At 40.3% G+C, this 13232-nt stretch overlaps 1 protein-coding gene across 6 annotated transcripts in view; it reads left to right on the forward strand.

The window, feature by feature from the left end:
* SCAF11 (SR-related CTD associated factor 11) overlaps positions 1–13232 on the forward strand; it is a 65404-nt gene that overhangs the window by 33057 nt on the left and 19115 nt on the right. For all 6 annotated transcript variants that reach the window (XM_037887703.2, XM_037887712.2, XM_043548837.1 and 3 more), the window contains 3 exons: positions 4047–4144; positions 5760–5824; positions 8376–8431. In XM_037887703.2, the coding sequence (XP_037743631.1) occupies positions 4047–4144; positions 5760–5824; positions 8376–8431 (219 nt within the window). The remainder of the gene's footprint in view (positions 1–4046; positions 4145–5759; positions 5825–8375; positions 8432–13232) is intronic.

Consider the following 13232-nt stretch of genomic DNA (forward strand, 5'->3'; position numbering starts at 1 on the left):
GTGGGAGAGTTGCCCTCCCAATCAATGACATGCTTCTCAAACCAGTGAAGTCCACCCCCAAGGACAGAGACTCTAAGTGATTGGACTTTTTGGGCAGGAAAGTCTACACATCCTCATCCCTATGGATGTGAATCGCTAACCAACAGTGTTGCTGTCCAAATATGACTTCCTTAGTTCGTCCCTTATATTCATGTTTGTGGACCAGCTTTTGTCAAGAAAGGCTGCTTGGTGGCCAGAACATCTCCGCAGTCCACCCTTGACGTTAGACACTTTGGCCAGGGTGATGGCCTCTGCGGTCACTATGAGGAGGGCTTCGTGGCCGCTAAATTCCAGCGTTGCACCTGATGATTGAGGACTTGCTTTTCAACAGTTGAACCCTGTTTGCAGACAAGACCAATGAAATGCTTGACTCCTTCAAGGACTCTAGGACTACCCTGAGATCGTGGGCGTGTACACCGTGCACAGGCACCACTACGGTGCTCAGCATCAGCAGTATTGCCCACTGTGTAACTTTGTGGAGCCCTTTCCCCTGAAGCAGCAGAACTGACCTAAGAAGAGGGATAGATCCCAAAAGAGAAAGCGGTTCAGCCAGCCTACACACCATCCCTCGGTGGCATATAAATGCCCTTTTGACTACTTGGTCCAGAGTACTGTTCCAATCGTTACTCTTGCCTCCTCATCTTCCCATCCCTTTGGGGACAGACTGACCCTTTTTATAGCGGTTGGGGCTTGATTACTTCCAACATCTGGGTCCTGGTCTCTGTTAGATTGGGTTATGCCATCCAATTTGTCTCCAAACCTCCTCCCCACCCTCCCTTCCTGTCCCTCTTCAGGGACCCCTCTCATGAGATACTGCTCACCAAGCATTGGTGTTGGGAGTGGTGGAGGAAATTCCACTGGAACACTGAGGTCCTGGCTTCTACTCCCAGTACTACTTGATACCCAAATCCAAAGGAGGCTGAGACCTATCCTTGACCTTTTGCAGCCTCAGCAAACATATCAAATATATAAGGTTCCAAATGGTCACTCTTTCGACTGTCCTCCCTGTGTTCTCTCAGAACGATTGGTTCACTGCTTTGACCTCCAGGAGACCTACTTCATAAGAACAGCCATACTGGATCAGACCAAAGGTCCATCTAGCCCAGTATCCTGTCTTCTGACAGTGGCCAATGGAAGGTGCCCCAGAGGGAATGAACAGAACAGGTAGCAAGTGATCCATTGCCTGTCGCCCATTTTCAGCTTCTAGCAAACAACTTGTGTAGCAATTCTGCTCAGCCACAGGCAAATCCTTTGCTTCATTGTAGAGCACCATTTTCAATACACAGTGCTGCTGTTCAGCCTCTCTTCCACTCCCTGAGTCTTCACCAACTGCGTGGTGTGGTTACTATATATCAGGGAATCCATATCTTCCTGTACCTCAATGACTGGTTACTGAGGGGCAGATCCAGAGAGGAAGTTCTCACTCACATCAGTACCACATTGCACTTGCTTAACCGTCTGGACCTCATTCTAAGTGCTGGAAAGTCAGCTTTGGCTCCCACTCAAAAAGTCAAGTTCATTGGGGTCCTTAGATTCCACAAGATCATTCCTACTGGTTGACTGCTTTCAGACAATTTGATGGGTCTGCCTCAGTCTGCAATCTCAGTCTTCCATGACAGTCCGGGTGTGTCTGAGCCTATGGAGGCACGTATCCGTTTGCATGCAGGTGGTTCAGTTAGCGAGGCTGAACCTCTGCCTCCTTCAGATGCGTGTCAAGATGGTCTACCACCCCAACCTTCGTTTGCTGGAAAGACTAGTTCATCTCTCTCCACTAGAACTAGACTCCTTACGGTGATGGATGTGCCCACAGAATGTTTCCCTGGGAGTTCCTTTCATCCAGCCCTCGCCCACCTAGTAAGTGATTACCAGCGCTTCCCAGCTAGGTTGGGGGGCACACCTGGGCTTGCTGAAGGTACAGGCATTGTGGTTGAAGCAGGAGGCCTCGCTCCATATCAACATGCTGGAGCTTCAGGCCATCCACAATTCATACTGTGCCTTCCAGTACCGTATAAGACACTCAGTGGTTCACTTGCTCACCTACAATACCACTGTGGTGTACTGTGTGAACAAGCTGGGGAAGCACGTTCCAGGTCGCTCTGCCTAGAGCAGGGGTCTCAAACTCAGTTTACCTTAGGGCCAGTGCCAGTTCTCAAATCCTCCCAGTGGGCCAATAATGTTACTGAAGATGGTGTTCAGAAAAGAAAACGTTTATATTGTATTTTTTATTTTGATTTTCTTAGAAATAATAAAACTGTCATACAACTTTATACCGTTCTTCGCCTGTCAGTGTTTTTAGTGTTTGCCAGACGCCTGGCAACGCTTCAGTTCTCTGAGTTTGTTGATGTTTGACCTCAGTGGCTGAGCAGTTGAAACCTTCAGGATTGCAGCAAGGTGTGCATCAGATAGTTGTGTTCGGAATTTTGACTTGTTTATATTCATTGTGGGGGAAAAAAGTGACGCCTCCATGGCTGACTCTGCCCGGCAACTAGTGATGGTATCGCTGTCCCCAAGCCAGTGGGTGCTGCAGGGGGTGGTGTGGCTGCGTCTCTCCTCCGCCGGCAGCAATGGGGAGGTTCTCAGGCTGCAGATGGCCCTCAGGCCGGGACTTTGAGACCCCTGGCCTAGAGGCAATCAATCTGTAGCAATTTTGCATTGAGGAGGACATTACTCTGATAGCTGTCCACTTACCCTGGGTTCAAAATCATCTCACGACCACCTTAGCAGGTATTTTTCCCTGAGTCACGTGTGGTCCCTGAAGACTAGTGTTCTCCAGGTTGTCTTTGCAGTGTGGGGCATTCCCATGGTCATCCTGTTTGCCACAAGGGAAAAGAGGAAATGTCAGACGTTCTGCTCTCGGGGGGGGCTCCGTCCGGCCTCCCTCTCAGATGCTTTCCACTAAAGTTGGCAATCGACTCTCTTGTATGCCTTTCCCCCAATCCAAGTCATTCCCCAGGTCACCGTCAAGCTCAAGGCGGATCACGCGAAGCTTATCCTCATAGTCTCATTGCATATATGAAGGCGGTATGTGAGATAGCTTTGGCTGTGCCTCCTCAGCAGGTACAGGCTCATTCGACGAGAGCATAAGCAATGTCAATAGAATTCCTCAATGACAGTTCCATAGTGGACATTTGCAGGGCAGTAATGTGGTTGTCCATACGTACATTTACAGACATTATGCTATTGCCGCATCTTCCAGAGTGGACACAAACTTAGGAAGGGCAGTACTACGATCCCTACTTCAGTAGACTCACAGTCGCACCTTCTGGAAGGGATACTGCTTACAAGTCACCTAGGTGGAATAAACATCTGCATCTACTCAAAGAAGAAATAATGATTGATTACTGTAACTGGTTCTGCGAGATGCGATGTAGACATGTATTCCACTACCCACCCTCCATTGCCTCTGCATCGGAGTCCCCTTATATGGGGGTTTGGTGCAAAGGAACTGAGGCCACTCGGGGCAGCACTGCCTTATATAACCCCGGGGAGGTTCCACAGCCATGAATTTTGTGCACCACCCCTCTACGGGTACCGCTAGGCAAAATCTCTGGCTCTGGTGTGCTGGGTGTGCACACACCTAAGTGTATTACATGTCTGCATCACATCTCAAAGAACCATTGTAACCGTAAGTAACTATTTCTGATTGGGAAGTAGTGCATAATGCTGTTTTTTAACAAACTTGGATGGATAATAATGGAATTACTTGCTATGAAAATCTGAATCTTGACAGATTATGTAACCACTTTGATATTGCAGAATTTAAATGCATGATTGACAAGGCAGTAAGTCCTTATATATCAAATTAAGATTTGTAAAAATACCTGACAAGACCTGTACATTTTGGATCCAAATAGCTATCTCTTAAGGAAGTTTTTCGTACTTTCCTAGTGGAGCTTGTAAGATTCAGGAATAAATAAGTCCTCATTCATTAGTTTTCAAATAATATTTTTTTACACATTATACTGTGCGCTCTAGTTCCAAGACTGACTTCATTTTTTTTATTGCAGGTTCAGGAGAAGATTCAACTAAGGGAGAAGGGAGAAAAAGAAAACTGCTGCTGCAATAAGGAAAAATATTACCACATGAATACAAAAATCTTTATGAGGTTGGTTGTGCTCTGAATATAATATGTGGTAATATATGAATCCCAAATATAAATATGGCTATCAAATTTACAGATTGGAGACAGTTTTGAGCATCTTTTTCAATTTTAATAAGTTTTAGATATGGAGTGCAAAATGTCCCGTTCTCCCGTAAGTGGTACATAAATTTGATACTGATGCCGTGTCTGCTTGATTGTAGTAAATATTGGATAACGGGTTAAGAGTCACCATTTGCTGTTAACCATTGATACCTGGGCTGGGGGGTTCTTCAGAAGGCAACTAATTGCATGCATCTATGCCTTTGCTGAGTAATTTTATCAAGACACTAAAGAAATGTGGGTAGATTGCGGTGAAATTAAATTTCTAATATTTTCATGATTCTCCTTTTAATACAACCTATGAAATGACGTGTAAAAAAACTTATGAATTTATATAGGCTGATATTTTCAAACCAGGTTGGGGATTTAACACATCTTCTATTAATTTTAATGGAGGGGATGTATGGCTAAATCACCTACACTGCTTTGAAAATATTAACTTTAGACGTATAATGGATATGGCCCCTTATGGGGAAAAGCACTTGCCAACAAAGTGAAAGCACTTCCCCTCCATTACTTTGCTAATGGGATCTCTGGCAATACAGTCAGATGAACATAAGTCATCTCTTTATACATTGAAAGAAACCTGATCATGGTTAAAACTGGTGCATATGGCATTGCTTTAAAAAAAAATGTCATTAGCTTTAACTGATCCATATGGAGGAAGGGATGCTAGTGTCCTATTAAATCTTTGGTATATTGTAGAGTCTCTACACCATTGATATAAGCACTAGTTTGGTGGTGTGGCGCTTTACTTAACTCTGTTTATGGTTCTTACTTCCATGTCTAAATGAGCTTATTCAACAGCAAAATAAGTTGACTATAAATTAATCTATGAATAGAACAGTGAAGGAGCCACAATAATACTTTGTTGCTTCTGATTTCATCTAAGTTGTGATTTCAGAACTTACAGTAGCTCAGAAAGCAATTAGCAGCTATTTCTCTGATATGCAAGCATGCAGATTTAAATATTAAAGTTTGATGTGCCAAAATATAGTAAGCAAATTCACCAAGAGCTGTATGCTGGATTCTTAAAATAAACTAGCTTATTTGTAAACCAGCGTCGATGTATTTTCCTGAATAAAGTTTTAAATTCCCTTTTTAAATTTCTAAAACTATTAAAAGATTAACTGCAAAGTTTTGCTGAAAATTAAAAACATGCGAGATCTTCACTTGGTGCTCTTTGAAAAATAGTAACACATAAAATAGTCTGTATACCCAGTACATTGTTTCTCAGTGGTTCTCAAATTGATCTAATAATTGATAATATAGTGAAAGTTTTTTGATTCTTTGCAATTATAAGACTAATTGCTTGAAACAGGGCCAGTTAATGCAAAATTTTTAATTGCAGATGATGTGAAGTTGCAAATCTTGGCTCTGGTCCTGCAGTCTGATCCTTAGCAATCCAAGTGCTTTAAACCTACCAAGGTTTTAAAGCTCTTTAGGGCAGTGACTGTGTGTGTCTAGTGCAGTAGTACCCATAGGTGCTATTGCAAATAACTCTTCATTAATATTACAGAAGGGATGCACGTGCTGACAAAGGACCATTAATAGAAAAACGCTGTAAAGGTTTGAAGAACTATAGTAAGTTGATACATTTCTTTCTCTTGTTGTTACTTGTAGAGCCACCCCCATATTCTAGGATTATTTTCTTACCTTCGTTTTCATAGTTCTTTTAAGATTCTGTCAATCTTGTGTATCATTTACATGTACAAATGGAACCCATCTTTCTATTATTCAGAATTTGGATGTAAAGGGAAAACTTCTGGTTTTGGTAGAACTATATATACGCTATACTGTGTAAGTTAATATGAAAGCTTTCTTTTTAATCATAATGAAACTGGCGTATATCACAAGTGAAATGGATTTGGTTTCAACCTACCAGGTGGTGTTCTGCACCATGGAGCCACTGCACAGTTTATCAGAATTCAACACATTGGTAGTCTCTGCTAACAGGAAGCCCACAGCTAGGTTATAGCAGTTCAGAACTGAGTTGCTTTAGCAGTATTTGGGGGGGACATTTTCAGAGAGCCTTTCTCTAGTTAATAGTACCAGCATCGCTTTTTTTTTTTTTAGAGCTTTATAGTTCACAAAATTCAGCCAAATTTTGGAAACTGTAGCCTACTTGGAAAAAGGCCATTATCAGGTAGCTTAGAAAGTAAACAGTATTAAAGTGATTTTAAAAAATTATTAATCTAAGGTGCTACAACAGTTATTTTAAAAAGTTTCCTTTGCTTGACAGTAGCCATTTAATCTGATATAATGTAGAGACAAAATTGCAAGATGACATTTTCTTTGTTATATTTTATTAATAGCTATAAATAATAACACTTAAAGTTGGCTTGTGATATTGAAGTTGATCTGTTACAGTACAGCTACATTGCAAAAACAAACAAACAAAACCTTAGCACTGAGTCTCAGAGCCCAGGTTAATTGACTCAGGCTCATGGGCCTCGAGCTGTGGGGCTACAAACTGCAGGTCAGATGTTCAGGCTTAGGCTGGAGTTCGGGCTCCGAGTCCCTTTAGGGGGAAGGTCTCAGAGCCCAGGAACCAGCTCAAGCCCAGGCATCTAACCTGCAGTTTGTAGTCCCACAAGCCCAAGTCAGCTGACCCTGGCCAGCCGCAGCTGTGCCATGGGTCTTATTGCAGTGTAGACACACCCTTAGATTTTCTCTTGAAGTGATTGGAAAACATTCTTTTTATCTGGTGGTGAAATGCAGGCTTTATGGACCTTCACAGAGCTTCAAGCAGAAGGGGCCCTTAAATCATCTGCTGTGACCTCCTGTATATCACAGGCCATTAAATTTCACCCAGTTATCTTGTACTGAGCCCAGTAACTTGTTTAATTAAAAACATACCTTCCAGAGAGGCATCCAGTCTTGATTAGAAGACATCAAGAGTTGTAAAATCCACTGCTTCCCTTGGCAGTTTGTTCCACTGTTTAATCATGCTCACTGTTAAAAATGGGTGCCTTATTTCCTGTTAGAATTCGTCTAGCTTCTACTTCCAGCATTGGTGCTTGTTATGCCTTTCTCCACTAGATTAAAGAGCCTTTTAGTATCTGGTATTTTCTCCCCAGGGAAGTATTTTATACACTGATTAAGTCACCTCTCAGTTTTCTTTTTTATAAACTAAACACATTGAGCTCTGTAAGCCTCTCATTGTAAGGAATTTTCTCCAGCCCTTGAATCATTTTTGTGGCTCTTCAAAACCTCAGAAATCCCAGTACAATTAATGGAAATGGTATGCATGGACAGTTCACTATTGTCAGTTTTTTCAATAATCCATGAGTTCACAAACCCTTTCATAGTGTTGGCCATAACTAAATAGAAGAAATATTGTGTCATTGATCCCTTTCTCTCTTTCCCAGTTTTGTATCCCCTCTCCTCCCACTCATTATTGCATATTATCCTGGTGTCAGGTATAGCAATTGCTGTGTATTTATTGTATTTTATTCTTTCTATTACCGTCATATTAGGAAAGTGGTGTTGTATTTTTCACTGTCTGTTAAGGTAGTTTAGTGGTTGGAAATAAGGAGAGCTATTACTTTGACTAGCTCGATCTCTGTGGTTTACAAGCAGTTGGTCCATGGACAAGTTTAAGAATTGCTTTAATAATCTATTTCGTTTCTAAATAAAAACTGAATAACTTTGGTAATCTGGAATGCATAAATTTAGTTCTGTAAGCATCTCTCCAATTGACTGCTGAGAAATTCTTTGTGGAAAAGTATATATCACAACATAAACCTAGTTTGATCAGTTCCTCCCCCCCCCCCCCCCCCCCCCCCCCCCCCCCCCTCTCTCTCAATGAGATTGTGTGTTTATGTTCTGATTTATATAAATGAATGGACTACTCAGTATTTCATTTTCCAATCTTATATGCGCTAGTAGCAATTTCCTCTCAAAGCAGTTCCCAACAGTTTTTACTGGTTATTCTCTATAAATTACTTCTTGGCTCTTGCCTGTAACAGTGTTTTTAAAAAAAAAAAAAAAAAAAAAAAAGGTATTTGGAGAGAGTCTCACTTGACAGTGCATATTATAATGCTGTTGCATTAATGCTCTTAAACATACAATTAAAAAAGAGCAAAATGTGTTAAAATTGAGACCAAAGCGTGTCATCTTGATTTTTGCACAGGTGGTTTTTCAGATGATGAAAGAAATAAGGAAACTGCATCTGTGAAGATAAACAAGGTTTGTTCAAATAACTGGAGGAAATATCGTGGTTGAAACTAACTAGGAAGTGAAAGTGTCAAGTTTTTTTACACTGTAAATTATTTTGAAAGTTAACTTGTCTGTTTTATCTAAAATACTGCATATCTGTAGTTATTTAAAAAAAATTAGCAAGTGATTTAAGTAATACTGGTTATGTGAACTTTGACAGTCTACCTGCAATAAAGTTTTGTACTGGTTCATTTTGTTCACTTACACTAAAATGTCACAAGGGTACCCTGCAAATACCGAAAAGTAAGTTGCAGTATAGTTCCAAGTCTTAGCTTGTGGCATCTGGAGAGCTCAAAGAAAGTTCTTCTCTAAAGAAAAATAGCTTGGAACTTCATCTTCTCACCAACTTGCAGCATCAGCCACAAGCTCTTAGGCAGAGAAATTAAAATATGAAGGCCACAGAGAGAGGAATGCCTGAATCAGCAGATGTACTTAACCAAGTAATTTGATATAAATTTGAATAAACATTCAGATTTAGAAAAACTCCATTTTTATGGGTTTATCTGAAGATAACGAATTAGCATCTTCCAGTTCTTTTGCTTTCTTTGTATAATTTAATGTTACACCAGAGGTTCAGAGCCAGGGTTACGAGAAGCCATGAAGTCTCCAGCCAGTTTTTTCCTTTTCATAGAATCATAGAATATCAGGGTTGGAAGGGACCTCAGGAGGTCATCTAGTCCAACCCCCTGCTCAAAGCAGGACCAATCCCCAATCAAATCATGCCAGCCAGGGCTTTGTCAAGCCTGACCTTAAAAACTTCCAAGGAAGGAGATTCTACCACCTCCCTAGTCATCATCGCTAGCTGTGGTCCTAGAGACCTTCACTCTGTGCCCAGAGTTTTTCTTGGATTTTGCCTAAGAATTCTTTGTCTGCTGTTAGTTCTTTTTAGACAGTTACATTTTTAAATAGTTGTAGGTTTCTGTATCATGCATAGTTTAGGTTTCATGGCCTCAGTTTTCCTGATGTAAGATCCACGTACCTGGTGTCTGGTGGGCCTTGAGGATATTTGTTTTCTGGATGATTGTTTCTTGAGTTGGGCCTTTACCTCTTGGAGCCCAAAAGTAGTTCCAGGCTTTCTCTTCCTGTGATAGCCCCCACAAGCCAGGTCTTTTGATCTGTTTGTTGGGGTCTCATTCCCAAGCAGATATCAAAATTATCATTCATCCACTTAAAAGCATCTGAAGTCCAGGGAAAAGGCCTTTGATGTCGGATCAGCCCCTTAATCTGGCTCTGGGATGGATGAATACTCTGGGTGTCCAGTCCTAGTGCTGTTTATTATGCCATCTTTGGAATAATCTTAATCATTGAAGCTGAAACCTGTTAATAGAAGGCAATATGCCACATACATAAGGTACCCAGTCTTTCTGCAGCAGAAATCAATGGAAAAAAGACTCCTATTAATATCACTGGAAGAGATCCAGAGCTCAGAATTATCCACAACAAAATTATTTGTTGTTTACTTACAGCACCTATTTACTTTAAATATAGCTAGTTTTCAAGGATATTTAACTATGGAAAGAGTGAAAAGATGGTAAGCAATTGAGACTAGGGGTTCTATCTATACCTTCACAAGACATTGCCCTAGTGCAAGTTTCCATAGCAAATGCATCCTTTGGTTTGACAGTCCTTCAGTCATCAGTACTGCATAGGTTCTCACACCTTCCTCCTCAGTGAGTACTGTCTCAGTTACCCATAGTGGAATACACATAGGGAGTTGAAGAAAGAGGTTCTTGCCTTGTATGGTAACTGGAGTTCTTTGAGATGTGTGGTCCATGTCTGTATTCCACTGCCTTCCTTCCTTCCCCTCTGCTTCAAATTCTTGACTCATGATTTGCAGTAGAGGAGAGGCAGCCAATCCACACCGCCCCTTCTACTCTCAGTTCAGAGCACAAGGAGATGAGGAGCGTAGTCACAGACCAACAGATACTGCTAGCAAAAATTTTTCAGTCTTATCGCGTGTGTAGCCACAGTGAAATGCAGGTATGGACCACATGTCTCAAAGAACTGCAGTTACTACACAAGGAAGTGACCTGCTTTTGAATTTTCCTTTTATTTAAAAAAAAATTAAATACTTGAAATTGAAACAAAACGTTTAGTTTTGCGTCAAACACATACTCTGTTGTTCACACAGATCTAATAATGAACACCAAGTAGACATGGAAAAAATATCTTCAGTGGTTACACGTTAAACTTCAGGAATTTTTTTTTGTATTGTTCTCAAGTGAACAACAGCGTCACTTTGTAGTTTTCAGAATGTTTGAACCATGAAATCTTTACTCTTTGGTCCAGGGAAGAGGGGAATATTGATTATTAGGGCTGTCAATTAATTGCAGTTAACTCATGCGATTAACTCAAAAAAATTAATCGCACTTTTAATCATACTGTTAAACAATAATAGAATACCAATTGAAATTTATTATAAATATTTATGGATGTTTTTCTACATTTTTAAATATATTGATTTCAGTTACAACACAGAATACAAAGTGTACAGTGCTCACTTTATATTATTTTTTTATTGCAAATATTTGCACTGTAATGGAATGGTGGTCGAAGCATGAAGGGACATATGAATGTTTAGCGCATCTGGCACGTAAATATCTTGTGACACCGGTGCCATGAGAATGCCTGTTCTCACTTTCAGATGACATTGTAAACAAGAAGTGGGCAGCATTATTTCCTGCAAATGTAAACAGACTTGTTTGTCTGAGTGATTGGCTGAACAAGAAGTAGGACTGAGTGGACTGGTAGGCTCTAAAGTTTTACATTATTTTATTTTTGAGTGTAGTTAATCTTTTTATATAATTCTACTTTTGTAAGTTCAATTTTAATGGTAAAGACCTTGCACTACAGTACTTGTATAAGGTGAATTGAAATACTGTTTCTTTTGTTTCTCTTTTGCAGTGCAAATATTTGTAGTCCAAAAGTAAATATAAAGTGAGCTCTGTACACTTTGTATTATGTGTTGTAATTGAAATCAATATATTTGAAAATACAGAAAACATCAAAAGTATTTAAATAAATGATATTCTATTAATATTTAACAGCGCGATTAATTTTTTTAAATCACTTGACAGCCCTATTGATTATCCAATTTTTAATCTGGTGTGCATTTATAAACCGCAATACTGGGCTGTTGAGTCTCCTGCATTGTTGGGTTATTCATAGGAATAAGAACTCTGCAATCTGCCGCCTGTTGCTGTTATTACTGAGACTCTTTCTTGTAAGCAACTGTGATTAAACTTTTATGGTTCATTTTTACTAAAGTTGGGAGAAATATTTGCTAGCGTAATACACATTTTTATGTTCATGTACTGTAGCGTGAACTTACCTATGAACTCTGCAATCAATTGCTGATTTGTATCATGTCTCCCTGAATTAAAAAACAAAACACAACTTCACAATTGCAAAAGCAAACTACCACAGTAATGATAAATTTAATTTTTTTACCTACTGGTGATATTTATTATCTAGCATCAAAAATGCGATGGACAATAGGAAACCAAAGTATGTACCCAAGGACCTTAGTGGATTTAGTTATCCCACCATCCAGAAAATTCATAGAATTTAAGTTCAGGCTGCTTATGTACAGAACTCATCATCACAATCACTGAAGAGCAAAGACATCTCCAATTTGGGCAACCTTATTGAACATGCTGTAACACCACACATGACATTATGCAATCACTGACAGACTCTGCACCTCCACAAGATGGTTCTTGACACTTCTGACTTATTCAGCTACACAATGGATGCACAACATTCCTCTAGATTGTACTCTAATACAAAACCTGATCCTCAACAACATTGTAACATTTTCTGTGGTGATATGAGCAGTTAACATGCGTAAGTGATGGTTGTCCATGGGGAAACGTGAGGTTGGGGTTAGTTTTGCATTCAGAAGCGATTCAGAAGAATTTAGTGTCTTTTTGTTGGAAATGCAGTGAGCTGAGGCACAATCACTGAGAGTGTACAGACTTGGGGCTCTCCCCAATTCTAGGCTTCTCCAAAAAGTCTCATCCTCAACTCACCCCCCTGACACTTCTTCTCAGGAGCATAGACACCTATTCTCCCCCCATCCCTTGCAAAATCAGCTCCCCTCTCTGCTTCCTTCCTTGTATGCTCCTGTCCATGGTGCTGTTGCCTGGTTTGCTGGGGGTCCCAGACAGCTCTGAAAGCTGCTGCTTCTCCTGCCCCTTTATAAAGCCTCTTCTCCCCTGCCCCACTGCAGATGTGCACAATTCTGTATGCCCCACAGACCCCATCTGTCCCTACCTATCTACAGTCCTCCTTGCTGTCCAACTGCCTCTTTAGGGTCTCTGTGCTAGGTAGAACTGGTGACTCCAGGCAGGCTGACAACATTGGAGGAAGGAAGTAGCTGAATTTGATTTGTGCATTGACTTTTTCTAGCAAAAATGATGAATGTGATGATACCTAACTTAAGCTTTCTTAAACCCACAAAGTTTAAAACCTGTCATCTTTCTGAACTCTTTTGACGATGTCTCTGAGAGTGGGTTTGGATGTTCGTTGGTACTGTAGCTCATTAGCTAGAGGAGTTAGGAAAAACCATGAGACTGGAAAAAATTCAAAAGGGTCTAATTTTTAAATGTTTCCTGTACCAAAGCTAGAGAAAATCTGACTATGAAAAATTAAATTGGCCAATGAAGAGCATATGTATAAAACTTGGAGACTGAATTCAAACATTTGAGTATAAAAGCTTTAGTCCTGCATTAACTGCACATCTCAATACAGTTTTAACTATAAAGTCTCT

This window comes from Chelonia mydas, chromosome 1 (assembly GCF_015237465.2).
Source record: "Chelonia mydas isolate rCheMyd1 chromosome 1, rCheMyd1.pri.v2, whole genome shotgun sequence".
Classification (NCBI taxonomy): domain Eukaryota; kingdom Metazoa; phylum Chordata; order Testudines; family Cheloniidae; genus Chelonia; species Chelonia mydas.